Raw genomic sequence first — 14633 nt, 5'->3', positions numbered from 1 at the left:
TTTACCGACGGATTTTGCAATTAATTTACCAACGGTAGGAATCGGTCGGGGAATCCGACGGAAAAAATTACCGACGGATGTGATCGGTCGGTAAATATTACCGACGTGAAGTATACGCACGGAATATTTTCGTCGGTATTACCGTCGGTAAGCATATTACCGACGGAATATAGAGAATTACCGACGGAATTTTCCGTCGGTAAATCGCGCATTTTTTGTAGTGTCGGGCATTTTGGACAAGTCGTTCATGTGGGGATGTAAACACCTTACGGTGATGACAGATAGGTCGTCAAGGATTCGACATAACTGGGAACCACAAAAACAAGCAAGTGAACCAATAATGCCATTATTTTTTTTTTTATCGTTATTGGGCTTACTACAAACGTGAAACGTATGAGATAATGAAAGAATTAAAGATCAATATTTTGATGTGAAAAAAATATGAAAAAAATGTGGAAGCAAAATGCTCTATGTGGATACACTCCCGACGAAAGATTTGTCATCCGCTTGTGAAGTCGAACCTGAAGAAAAGTTGCGGCGTCTTATTGCACCTGCTTTAACCCAACAATCTCAAGTTTAAGCTAAATTTAACGAGAACTATTAAAATGTGATAATGTTTTTTCATTTATTTTTTCTTTTTATAAAGTTTTAAGAAAAATGTATAAAAGAAAATTATTTCTTCCATTCCAATCTAAGTGAGACGTTTTTCTTTTCGGTACGTCCCAACCTAAGTGAGAATTTCCCCTTTTTTAACAATAATTAACTTACTCATCTCTCCTTTTTTATCCTCTTATCTCTAGTATTTATTCTCTCTCACTTTATTTATTATTATTTTTTTATTCTCACTTTACTTTTACTTAACAAAACTATGTAATTTTCTATATCAAAATAAGGAGTACATTTAATTACTCCTATAATACTAGTACAGCAATTTGTAACAACCGTTATTTATTAAAGAAATCAGAAAAATGTGGCAGGTTCCGAAATAAATTCGGGCCACATGTAATATTGTACGAAAATGGGTCCCACCTTCAGGTGGAGTCGTAGTTGAGGATTAAGACCTGGCCCACAAAGAACTGAAATTAATAATTATCAATATATCAGTTTATCCTCGTAAGTAATTTAGACACACTTTTGTGCATCTGAAACAAATTATACTCCTCCAGTTTACAGTTTTCAATAAACATCTTATAATAGTATTAAATTGTATGGACTTTTAAAAAAAAAAAATTATTTTTATAAAAAAAATAGATTAAAATTAAGTCACTATAATAAAAAAAAGGATAAGGACATTTTTTAATACTACTATTAAAGATGCTAATTTTTTTTATCTAATTATACCACTAACGTTTATAAAGTGTTTATTGTTGATGTTCCAACTAAAACTAAGGGACAAAAATAAAAGTGTCCTAAAAAATAAAAAATTTAAGATAATTTATCCTCAACTTAGAGACACTTTTTTTTCACGTCCTAATTATGATTATTTTTAAAAATTACTTTTTCAATTTTTTTTCTTCTCAATTTTTGTAATGAGTTAAGGAATATGAACCCTACTTTATTCTATCTCTTATTTTATTCTATTTTCTTTCTTCAACATTATAATTTCTCTAAGTTTTACAATTAAAATTTTTGAAAATAAGGCCAATAAGCAGTAGTCTCCATTTTTTTTTTCTTTTTTCCTCTTTTACAATTTAAACTTTTGATTTTCAAAACTACTTTAATTAGTTGCAGCAGCCAGCAGCACACCTGCTAATTACATGTGATATACATTTTTCAATTAACTGGAAATCTTTAATTTGAATTAATACCAAATTACATCCCACCGAAAATTAGGACATAATTTGACTATCATTCATAATTGTCAATTCCAAACATCAGGAAATTATCCGCGGTGGCAAAATACGGAGTACTGGGGCTTGAATCACCTGCTATGGAGGAATCATAACGGAGATGTTGTTCATCACATCTCAATTTTTAAACTTAAAATATAACACTTAAACAAAAAAAAAAAAAAAAATTTTAAAAAAATTGAAATGTGAGGAACAACATCCCCTGTTGTGATTCTTCCACAGCAGGGGATCCAAGCCCGTACTATGTAGTAGTACTACTCCTACAACTTTAAAAAAAATCTTAAAATTCCATTATTTGATGTTTTCTTCTTTCAAAAATGAATGTATTATTTACTCTACTATATAATCTCTATTAGGTAGTAATATATTTTAGATTAAAAAGAAAAGTACTTTAGTTTTAATGATGGCGGCATTATAAAAATATATTGGTAAAATAAACGTTTTAAGATTATTAAATTTGGGAAAGTGAATTAAGATAAAGAGAGAAATACAGATGATAAGATATTATAAATTGATAAATAGTCAGCCTTTCAATATCTTCACATTAATTGTGTCTGAAGATTATTTTCGATGCCTAAGAGAGGCTAATAAAATCTTGTGGCACGTTGATATTTTGGACCCACGTGGGAAATATCAAACAATGAATGTAAACATGTTTTTCGCATAACTTAAATCGTGCTAGATTAGTGTTTAGGTGTCATTGATAGTATCTCGACCCATAGTTATTGACATCTAAAATATTGGGTATCAATATGTAAAATTATTAAATATAATGCATTGATGAAAAATGCTCGAAGGTTGGGACAAACAAACATTTTGCTTTAACTAAATTGTAGATTTTCAAAGGAATTCAAACTGAAAATAAAATAATTTATTAAATTTAATGGTAAATGGCGACCTAGTTATAAACTTAATGTAAGGGTTTGCACTCTATAAACAGAACTAGGGTTTGTAGTTATGAATTTTATAGTAATAATGTATATTGCGAAATATAGGGTATATGGATACTCTTTAATAAATACTATATAGTTTAATTACTTGTAGTTATGTAGTAAGTATATGAAGTGTTGGGATGGGCAAACTATTAAAATTAATCAATTCCTCCCCAAAAACATAGTTATATAATCTGCGGTTTCAATATATTGAAATCACTTGTGTTAAATTTTATAAAATGGAAGGCCTTTGACAATTATATATGGTGCAACTATTGACAAAAGTACTTAGTTAAAAGCAAATCAGTTCAGAAGACAGAAATGGTTAAGCTTTTTTGTATTATTTTTTATTTAATTTGAAGGTATTTGAGAGAATTAGTGGGGCTGATGTGTTAAATTTCAAATTTTAGATTTCGGTAATCTAATTTTTGGGGGTCTAAAGTTAAAATATGGAGTACACAATTATTTGAACAAAAAATGTGATTGGTGGGATTTTATAATAAAGACCTATATATAGATGACGGTATGAGTTCCCTAACTTAGCCCACCTCCATTTTCTTCTCTTCTTAAACTCACAACACTAGGACTTTGAATTGTGATAGACCTCACATCTCAGATATGCTGCAGCATATTTTATATTAACAAAAAAAGCATTTTTTATAACACCATTTGCTTCACATCCTGTTTGTATTCCCTCTCTTTCAAAGATGCCGATTACACACTTATTTTTTATTGAGAGTCAGCAATTAACTAGTCGTCTTGTATTTTTCCAATCTTGGTGTCTTGATTTTTGGGGGGTTTTGAAATGAAAATTGGAGATTCTGGTTGAATTAGAGCCAAATTAAGAGCGCCTATATGTATATATTTCCAATTGCACATCCACACTCGATGGGGATCTGAAATACAGAAGGAGTTGTTGTTTTCTGATGTGGCATCATCAAGATTCACATGCAAAAGCAGTCATGCTAATCTGCTTTGGAAGGTGAGAATCTTGATGATGCTGCATCGGCAATAAACGACTACAAATCAAGCTTCCCCACTTTCCAACTGCTTTTTATTTTTATTTTTCTCTCTCTCTCTCTCTCGACATGATTGACTGCTGATTGAACTTCACTCTGCAGATGATACATTTGTGATTATTCTTCTGCTCCACCCAGAATAACCGCAACTCCTTTTCTTCACTCCAACTTGTGTTCTAATTTAATCTAATTTTCTGAATTTCAGCACAATTATGACATCAATCCAAAGACCCGGTCTTTGCGCAACAAGTTGAAATTAGAGGTGAGAAAATCTGGTTATATATCAATCTTGGCTCCTCTATTATCTTTCAGCAATTTATACAAATGGTTTTAATTACTCCAAATTTATTAGATGGTAACTGCAAAATTTGGGAAATTTAAAAATGATATTATTGTACGAAGATATGCAGTTGTGAGGTGGACCTACACATGATCTGCATTTTGCAACTTGCTTCAAGAAATGTACAATTCCACTAGCTACTTGATCATCATTTATTACAGTTAGACCTAGCTAACTTTGTTATTGGAATCAAGATCCTTTTTTACTCTTGTTTTCCCCTTAATTTGGCCCTATTCTAACCTGGTTGGTAGTTAATTAATATCCTGAAGTAGACTTGTTAGGATAGAAAGTCAAGTCCGACTTCCTATTTCATTCTATAAATGGGTCGTCCCATTTTTTTATATGAGGCCAAATCTACTGATTAAAAAAGGCTTGGCAATTCAACTGCTTTGGCTTTTGATCAATGCAATTTCCACTGTCAAAATATTTGTAAATTCTCTATATTTTGGCCTTTGCATAAAATTACAGTGTAGGAGGAGCTGAACAAGCTAGATTTTAGCAGTGTAGTTTGCATACTTATTAAATTTGCTTTTACAATGACGAAGATACTTCAAATATTGAAAATCATGATGCTTTACAAATTTGTTTTGATATAAGCAAAAAGATTTCAATTTGATATAGTGAAGTAGCTATTTTATTCATAATATCAGATGAATCTAAGTTGAAGGAGACAGCATAAATATCTGAGTGAATATGGTTAATTATTTGTGCTGAATTCTTCTTTTGTTGTTACAGATAATCAGATGATTGAAGCTAGTTAGGAGAAGGAAGAATGTATGATCACAACTTATATGTCTCACTCTTATTATTTGGATGAGAACTAAAATTTTAGTTTCCTTCTCTCGAGGTAGAGATCCTCTCAATTAGTATACGAGTTTACTCCAATTGATTGATTGAATTAACAAAGTTCAACATATATAGTATATGAAAAATACTAACCCTAATTAATCAGCACATCTTCTTTCAATCTCTCAGCATATGCAAGAAGAAAGTTTGTTAGCCGTTGCTCGTTAATATCCTAATTCCTAATGTATATTTGTATGTATATGTACATTACTCCCTCCGTCTTATTCTTATTTGCTATGCCTCATTTTCTTTGGAGTTGTCTCGTTTCATTTAAGAAGTAATGACTTTTAATTTTATGTAATTCCCTTTTACATTCTCTTTTCTCATGGTCATCCATTAGCCAGTACACTGTATAATGTATTAAACTTTATTCTTAAGATATTTGTACCTAGAAAAAATGATCTACTTCACATTGGAAGTATATTTTAAGATATGTTCTTATGTATACTTACCATTCTGATTAAATAAGACATTATGAAAATATTATGTCTTCATTAATAGTAATAAATTAAAAACACATAATTTTTAAAGGGTAATAGGGCGGAGAGTATAGCAATAAACCAGTGGTGTCGCACCTTCAACCAAGCCACAGTATTTAGTGTTTGAAGGGTTTCCTTATTTTTTTTAGGAAGATGTTTAGTGTGTCTTGGAGTATTAATGTCTTTTGCTTGACTAAACATTGTTGTAGCCTAGTAGATTGCCCAATTGGGTTCAGATCATATGGCCGGTGCCTCAATAGTGTCTTCGGCCCCTACCTCGTTGTAGCCATCAACAATCTTTCCGCAGAACGCTGTTGCCTTTTGAGAATTGAACAACCGATTTTTCACAAATGTCGACGTAACACTCAAAAATCCTTTTGGTACTCATGCAAGCTTAAGTTTTTTGGAGTTGGATGCGCTCGATGCCTTTGGGGAGTTGCAATGAACCAATTTTCGGAGAGTAGTTGTGCTCAGACTGGTGAGTTGAATGGATCAGTGTTGAGCTTCTATGGGTAGACTGCAAGACTTTAAAGACAAGTTTCAAGGTGTTGTATATATTCACTTGAATAAATGAGAAATGAATGTGTGGAGTGGATATTAATACAATGCCACTCCAGTAGTTTTTTACCATTTGGATTTTACCTATTTATATATTTTTAATTAATAAATACGAAAATAATTACTAAAACATATAGAATTCGGGTGAGCCACGATTTGGCTCACCCTTCCGCGTGCTTTTGCACGCTTGCTAGCACACCGCTGCGCATGTATTAAATTTGTGCCTTTCAAACAATGATAGCGGAGCTTGATTGACAGGTGATTGGGCACCAATGCTAGACTAAATATCATTGAAAATATTGTACTACTAATTAGACATAATATCTTAGAAACTTAATGATATAAATGTTGGGTTGGTAATTTGTTGAGATTTTAGAAATAGGTAAAAGAAAAAATGGGAATTATTACATCTTTTGGTGGTCCATGAACAGCTGCACGTGTTGTGTTTGTGGACTGACATTAGCTGCAACTTTTAAGGACCATTTTTGTTCATCATCAATGTATTGAAAACGATCATCCCTGCACTTTTCAATCAACAAGTCCTCAGAAATTTAATCATCTCTACCCATCCTTTTTTTTTTCTCAATCAAATGCATTTGTTTCTATTCCTTAAGTCAATCTAATCTCAAATAATCGAGGACTAAAACAATCAAAATAGGAGGCTAGGGGTATGGTAAGATCTTTAATTTATGAAGTAGTACTATAGCATCTAAATTTGTCTGTATAAAATTACACACAGCAATATCTGTATAACATATATAATTGAATCACTATGGACTGTGGTGATTGCTATATATAGTACTAAAGCATATATATAGCTGACATAATAGCATCATTGGTTGATTCCACACAATATTTGTAGGCTTTTACTTTTTTTTGTATCTTTTTTATTTTATTTGAATTGGTCACCTCAGAGAATTTTCAGTAGGTCCAGTTGCTCAACAATTATGGGCTTTTTTTGTTTAATTAATATTATTTTAATTGTGTGTTCGTGGAGATCTTAGTCATCAGTCCAACTTAACAAAAGTTGTTAGCCATGAGTTTAAGAAAAATGAGACCATGTGATGATGATGATGGGTAAATTCGTTGATTGTTGACGGTGGGCCTTGTTGATACCTATCATAATTTGACTTCTAACTCCAAACCCGTTGTTCTTTTATTTTATTGGTATAATGATTACACATTTGAACTTAGTACTATTATTCTGTGTTTGAGCATGGATTATAAGACGAAAAACTCGTCGAATTATAGTGCTCCAAGAACTCATCCAATTTTATCACCCCAAGGGCATAAAAACTCCGACTTATTATTGGCTATATATAATCAATCAAAAACCTTGGTATGTTTGAAAGGCACAAGACATTCCGGCTAAGTGTGTGTTAGTCTAAAATTGTTGTAAAAAAAAATGGATTGTCTCTCAAATTCAGTCTCAGGCTTGTAAAAATTGTTACGACAATAAGAGCATCCACAATGTTCGCCCTAGTGGTTGTCACATCAGTATTTCTTAGTCCGCCCCTTCTTTCTGCAATGGTTTCACCCTAGTATTTGCCCTATCAATTAAACTCAATTTGCATTTAATTTTTAATATTATTATTTTTTATTTTTGTTTTTAATTACTAAAATACCAAAATATATTATATTAAACCCACAAATTTTAAAATAAACTACATCATACTTAGCTAAAAGTGTGTGAAAAGTGAATGAGGATGTATTTATAATGTTTTAAAGAATTTAAAAAAGAAAAATTAAAATCAAAAAGCATCGAGATCGGGCTCGGGCACGATGGTAGGACAAGGACGCCCGAGCCCGAGTCCGTCCGATCTCCACACCATTGTGGATGCTCTAATAACACTACGTGCTTAATTGTCAATTTCTTAACATCAAGGGTTGATATTCATTCTGTAATTATTCCGCTAATAATTTAGGTTTTCCACGTAGGATTATTTTTTATACTATTAATTGAAGTACTGATGTTAATTCAGTTTAATATTAGGGAATAGGGATAATCAGGATGATAAAGTCGTTATTACAGATTTTTTTTCATAAATTTCTCTATACATGTATAAAGTTTATAGTTGTTGTCAAAACTTTTTCAATAGTGAAAAAGCATGCGTTCTAGAATCTTCAATTACATATTCTAAAACCTCAAATACAGAGTGATTATATACATCAACCTCAATGAATTTCTTCACAGATATATATTGAAGAAGGGAGTACATTATGTGTGTCTTCTCAAATCTCAATTGCATCGAAAATTCAAGACAGTTGGAAGATTGCAGAAGAAACAGACTAGTAAAAGAATATACAAAAAAAAAAAAAAAAAAAAAAACAGATGCCGACATTAGTAGTAGTAGTAGTAGTTTCTGAAGAGTCTGGAAGATTAACATAGAACTGAAAGACACCCACCCTCAACGATTTATGCTCTGAGCACGCTTTCTTAATCTCACGCTAGCTGCTTTTCTCTCTCTAAAAGGTGGCAAAGCACGCATCACTGAATCCGGCAAAGGCTCACTTTTGGCTCTCTCAAAAACGTCCGTCTTTTGTGTTTCATGTGTTTCCTCTTTCGAAATATCATTGGACTTCATTTTATTGTTCAGCTCTTCATCATCATCGGACACATAGCCATTTTCTTGCATCGCAAGGTCGTCATACTCCTCATCCGACTTGGTGGATCCTTCATCCACAGAGCCTTCCAACTGGAATAGGTACATCAGATACCGAGTCAAGTTACAGGTAGATAGCACAAATAACCAAGTTATTAGCGCGTGCGATTCTTTGCAGAAATAGGCATATTCTTACAACTGACTAATCAAAACAAATGAAGTAACACATCTTTACCTCTTCGTGGAGTTGCTTCTCTCCATCACTAAGATCCTCATCACTGTCAACTTCAGGTGGCTCATCGACCTCTTCATCACTACCATGCACGGAGAGTTCTTCCATGAGCTGCACAAGAAACAAAGGACAGTCACAAAAACGAAAAATGAAGTCTAGTATTAGCCAATATAAACCAAAAGCTGAGGCTGAAGTACCTCTTTGGCAGGGCCATCAGAATTTCTTGGTGAGCTGCAGCAAGACGACAAGTATCTGCTACCAGTGTCGGTGAGCTCACCCTTGGACTCATCCACACTGCTGGCATGGCTTGTGCCCCCAGTATCACCAGGCCAAGCACTAATACCAAAGTGACCAAACTGAAGGTTGACAGGCTCTGATTTACCAATCTGCAAGGGTCCATACATAGGCGTTCCGATTCCATTCCATGCAGGATAGCTTGCAATCTTCATGCCATTATTAACTGGGATGTCAACTGGCCATGCCTTGGCCACAGAGCCATCATCATTCAGAAGTGCCATCAACTGTCGTGTGGAACCTTGCCTCTGGATCAACTGAAACATTCCCTTGGAGCTCAATGAATTGGCAGTACACTGATTTCTGTACTCCTCGTCGATAACGACAACTTTGTTTGTGATCGGATCGTAAAGATGCTCACCTGCCTCACGCCTTCTCAAGCAGCTGAAGACCGTTGCGTGAATGGATGCTACACTTTTATCAACATTAGTGTTGTTTATCTTTGGGACCAAGTGCTTATCTGCTCGGTTGCAGAGGTATTCCTGGATTGTTCTTATGTTCCGGATATATTTAACATACTTGTTCCTAGCAGGGTCTAATGTCATGTATTTAGCACGGACAGCAAACCTTTCCAAGTGCTTCTCTTCATTTGCAATGTAAATCATGAATGGTATAACAGAAGGATGTTTCTTCATGAGCCCCATCTGCATTACAATTAAATTATCATCCACTGTAATCAAACAAAAAAAAACATAAAATCAACATCCAGCAATATGAATAATTACCACAAAATTGAGACTCAGGTGAACCCCTTCAACCACAACAGATTCTTTTCTTTCTTCCCAAGCAGTTATCAACCGGTCAAGGCTATCAATAACCATCTCACTTTGTGCTTTGAACCCTTCGATTGCCATCCGCTTTGGACTTATCAAATCGCAAGTGGTTGTACTTCCATCAGATTTCCCAGTTGAAGTATTACTGGGAACTTCATCCTTTGCCAGTGAGGCAGCAGAAATACCAGCTGTCTTTTTTGCTTTCTTTTTGGCCTTGGCTTCTGCAACTGCAACTGGATCTAAATATTCGCCAGCATGGTAAGTTGAAGCCCAGAGCAAAGGGTTTTGTTCTTCATCAACAAAACTTCTCATCATATGCCGAATTGAGTCCGTAGATAAAACAGTTGTGATACCCAGCCTGCTTCCCTACAGTGATAATGTGAAAAAAATTAGGACCAACCACTCTCTGAGTATAACTCGAAGCCAATATACCAAGGTATCATTCGGATGAATAAAATTTAGGCAGCACAATAAAGATTAAATCCATCAAGATACGTAAGTGCTAGTCAAAATAGTAGTAAGAGTTTTCTTTAAATAGTAACCATCATCAATATCTAGTTCAACATGAAATTTGAGAACTCAAGTCAGTATAATAAGCAAATATCTGTAGGAACGATAGACTGAGCCACATGGAGACAAAGGAAACTATCAGGGCACCATCATGAAAAAAAATCATGAATAGACTACCATGGATTATAGAAAGTAAATCCACACATAGGAAACTGGAATGGAAAACCAACCAGCAAGGCAGATAATGTAGATTTTCCGCAGCCGCTTGTGCCACAGAGTAACACAGTCAGAGATTCCTTTCTCTCTCTGATTCTGAAAGGGGAAAGAGATTTTAAGAATAAAATGAAACAAGATTCATTCAAAAGAATGTCCTTCAGACCAAAATGAAAAAAGACACGCACACAATTTATTTCAACGAAGGAAACTTTAATACTTCAGAGAAATTAGATTTAAGGGACTCTATATTCGATATTGTTACTCTCAATTCCCAAATGATAGTTCGTTCTACCACAAGGAACCCCATCAACCATTATTTGAAGATGCAATACAAGATGTTATATCAACATAGGACAAAATGAATGGAAAAAGAGCAATTTAACATACAACTGTAGAATAAGAAAGATGCATCATCATTAACCATCAGTCCTCTTGTTTGGATTTCATTTTTGCTCATGGAGAAATGGTTTTAGTCAAGTATCAAATACATTACCTGCAAGCTAAAACTAGATCAGCCCTCTGGTTTGGCCCCATATACTTGTATTCTGTTAGAGCTTCACAAACAACATCCAGAAATACTTTCCTTCTGACAACAATTGTTGTGCGTCTTTTGTATAACTCAAATGGCTTGTTGTTGCTTTTGCTTTTATCTTGCTCCGGTATCATTTTAGGATCATCTCCTTTGTCCAAGCATGCATGAACACAAAATTCAGAATCACCATGAGGATGTACTTTGACACCCCGTGCTGGTGACACTTCTATGCATTCTGGAGCCAATTTGTCCACAAATGTCTCACTTCTGAGCATTTCAAGTACCCTTTGGCTAATCTTAACAAACATGAAATTCAGTATTAGGAGTAATGTTGGAGAGAACATGATGCATTCCATTAGCTAAATAGCTAAAATGTACCACCAACGAACATGGCATGGTGACCAGAAGATACATTTAATTAGCAATGCACAAGGTCACATACAAGTAGCAGAAATTCAGCACATATATGGATTTTAACTTGTCAAACACAGATCAAATCAATTGAGGAAAAACTATACAGCTCCTCTAGTTCTATAAATATTATCAATTCAGTTGAAGAGGGTCAAAGATCAAACATAATTACAGATCAGCATGGGAATGCATACACTCAATAGTCAATACAATCACCCACTTCATTGTTTCCACAAATGTCTTTTCACTCGATCGTATATATTACGAAATACAAAAAATAACGAACCCCAAGTCAAATACTCCGTCATCTACCAAGAGTGCAACATTGATGAGAGACTGATTTTAGTAGTATTATTAGGTAATTTGATATGTGGAGAGAGTGTCCCGAGTTAAGATAGTGGCCATACATAGTTTTTTCATAAATATAGAGTATTATCAAAGTCAATTACAAAGAGGCCAAAAAAGTAGTTTCATGCGCTTTGCGGAGGCCTAGGCAACGAGGGAGTAAAAAATTCAGAATAACCTCCCGCACCACACCCTAAAACCAAAGACCAGCAGCCGCCTCAAGAGGCAAGAGCTGATGTCTTCCCTAAAGGACTAGCAAGGCATAGCAGATCAAGAACATCGAAAGAATAAAATCGGAAACGGGGCAATTGCTCGGTTTAAAGTTTAATATTCCAAATCACAACAACCTAAAGTAGTCTGAATCTTGACGGGAATGCATGTAAGCAAAACGACAATTGCCCTCATTTATGAGAAAAAACCGAAAATTAAAAGCATTCCAAACAAAAAATTTCTTTAAGGCAATACCTTAAAGGCATGACGAGCCTTACAACCCATCAGCTGCAAAGTGCTTTGGAGAACCGAACGCGTGTAGCGGAATGACGGCGGACCACTCTTCTCTCCCTCCGCCGTTCCCGCGCCATCCTCCAGTACCACTATGTACAGAAGCTTGGCCACTCCCTCCGCCGCCACCATTTTCGAAACCTTCAAATCGACATGCACAATAAATTAAAGCTACAAATCAGCAAGCCAAAAAAACGAATCAAACAAAAAATCGAATCAACTATCACAATCAAAACCACAATACAGAATAAACAAGCAGTCACGATCGGCAATGTAGGTCAGCGAGGAATCGAATACAGACCTGCACAGCACGAATTGAGAGGAGAAATTCCGGTGTCCGATTTAGGGTTCTATAAGTCGATGTCGTAACGATCTGATGAGAGAATAGGAAGGTAGAGGATCAAGGGAGAAGGAGGAGAAGAAGAAGAGGAATAGCATGGTTCCCGAGGCAATCGAGACATTTGCACCGCCAGCAGCTGCCACGCATCACGGCTAAAACGCCGCCACCGAATTGGTCTGCCGCTCCGCTGAATGTAGTCCGGCGCGTAGTGCAGAAGAGACAGATTGAGGTTTAGTTTTATACGCTGTGACAAAATGAGGGGCCCATTTTTGCAGTAGTGGCATTACTCGTAATTCTGGCAAAGATGGGGGTGGATTCTGCCCACACGTTTGAAATTGAAGTGTACCCTTTGGTCAATATTTTAATTTATCAAACGAATTATATTCATATCATTATCAAAATATCGGTGCAATTCCATACTGCTTATGAGAAAACTGTAATTCTACATTGATTAATGACAAAATCGTTGCAATTCTATATTGATTATCACAAAATCGGGTATCTTAATTATAGAAGTGGTACTATAGATTATGCATATTTTTCTAATATACTTACAAGTTATGGTGATGTTATGATTGGAATAAAAAAATACTAGTACTACTATGTTTTTAAAATATAAAAACTTCTCCAAAGTGCAAGACGCTCTTATAACACGCAATGGATTTGAACTTTGCCGGTTTGGTTATTAAGTAGTAGCAGTAGCGCATGAAGTTAAGATTCCCCAAAAAAGAAGTGTTGTTATTTGGAATTAATTATATTGTTAACAAGAATACGTACTTATAAAGAGAGATAATGATCGATTGCCAATATTGGAAGTTATCCCTCCGTCCGCGAATAGGAGTTTCGGTTGGCCATTTTCATCCGTCCGCCATTAGGAGTCCCGGTTAGACATTTTATCTTGGGAGTATAAAAAATGACCTCACTTTTCCCTTAATTTAGAAGCTGCAATTAATCTTAATCCACTTTGATTGCAAATAATAATATAAATGGGTCCCACATTCCACTATCACACACTTAAATTATTACACTCAAACTTTTCTTAAAACCCGCACCCAACTCAACTGGGACTCCTATTCGCGGACGGAGGGAATATTATTTTAAATTGAACTTGTAATCAGTTTGCATCATGTATAACTATGCCTTAATCTTAGGTATTGTCCTAATAAAGTGTTTATATGCTCTTAACTTTTATGGAGTATTATCTAGTATTAGAGACAGTTTTCTATTTGGTAAGGCGTGGTCTAATTCCTTGGAGTTTGGTTATTTTTGTTGACTTTTGTTTTCCCTTGTGTGTTCTCTCTTCTTTTGCTAGTTGCTTGTGACCGTCATATCTCGATTTGATGAATTTAGGGTTTAGGGAAGGAGAGAGAACTGTGAGAAGAGGCAGCATGGACCGTCAAGGGGAACCGGCGGTAGCGGTGGAGTTCAGAGCAATGGCATGGGGCGTGGGGAGGAGGTGGGTTAAATCGTGTTAGTGTGAGCGTGTGTGATGTGTGAATTAAGTAATACTGACACCCAATCAATAATTAAAAACCTAATTAATCCTGATTGTGGATTTGGTCCGCTATAGATTTATTTTTTAGATTTATTTTTTAGATTTATTTTTTAGATTTCTACTCCCTCCATTCCATAATAATATAGTCATTTTGCCATTTTAGTACGTTCCGTAGTAATAGAGTCATTTCTGTTTTTAGTAAAAGTCAACACATTTTTCCACACACATTTTACTCTCTCTTACTTTTTTTTTCTCTTTTCATCTCTCTACATTTTTCATTTTCCACTTTATTCTTCCTTTACTTAATTCACCTAATACAATTTTTCTTAATCTCCGTGCCGAAAAGAAACGCTTCCA

At 34.8% G+C, this 14633-nt stretch overlaps 1 protein-coding gene and 1 long non-coding RNA gene across 2 annotated transcripts; one reads left to right on the top strand and one right to left on the bottom strand.

Annotated features, from left to right (window-relative positions):
* The first annotated feature begins 3156 nt into the window (after positions 1-3156).
* On the top strand, positions 3157-6096 carry LOC125212506 (uncharacterized). Its single transcript, XR_007174729.2, has 2 exons — positions 3157-4063; positions 4877-6096. It is a non-coding gene; the product is annotated as an uncharacterized LOC125212506 (long non-coding RNA).
* Positions 6097-8199: 2103 nt separating this feature from the next.
* On the bottom strand, positions 8200-12999 carry LOC125214059 (P-loop NTPase domain-containing protein LPA1 homolog 1-like). Its single transcript, XM_048114929.2, has 8 exons — positions 12743-12999; positions 12406-12582; positions 11146-11480; positions 10667-10748; positions 9879-10292; positions 9057-9797; positions 8863-8970; positions 8200-8720 (listed from the first exon to the last, which is right to left on the bottom strand). The coding sequence occupies exons 2-8, from the start codon at positions 12571-12573 to the stop codon at positions 8433-8435; spliced, it is 2136 nt and encodes a 711-aa protein (XP_047970886.1). The 5' UTR covers positions 12574-12582; positions 12743-12999; the 3' UTR covers positions 8200-8432.
* Positions 13000-14633: the final 1634 nt, after the last annotated feature.

The sequence above is a fragment of the Salvia hispanica genome, chromosome 3 (genome assembly GCF_029641045.1).
Source record: "Salvia hispanica isolate PSC_SH4W2 chromosome 3, Shi_PSC_v1, whole genome shotgun sequence".
NCBI lineage: Eukaryota > Viridiplantae > Streptophyta > Magnoliopsida > Lamiales > Lamiaceae > Salvia > Salvia hispanica.
Note: the sequence above shows the minus strand (reverse complement) of the source record. Positions and strands in the feature narration are given on the sequence as shown.

Coding starts and splice junctions, on each gene's coding strand:
- LOC125214059 (XM_048114929.2), bottom strand. CDS start 12,573: ATGGTGGCGGCGGAGGGAGTGGCCAAGCTTCTGTACATAGTGGTACTG. Junction 10,749..11,145: donor GATCTAGTTTTAGCTTGCAG/GTAATGTATTTG, acceptor TTCCCCTTTCAG/AATCAGAGAGAGAAAGGAAT. Junction 9,798..9,878: donor ACCTGAGTCTCAATTTTGTG/GTAATTATTCAT, acceptor ATTGTAATGCAG/ATGGGGCTCATGAAGAAACA.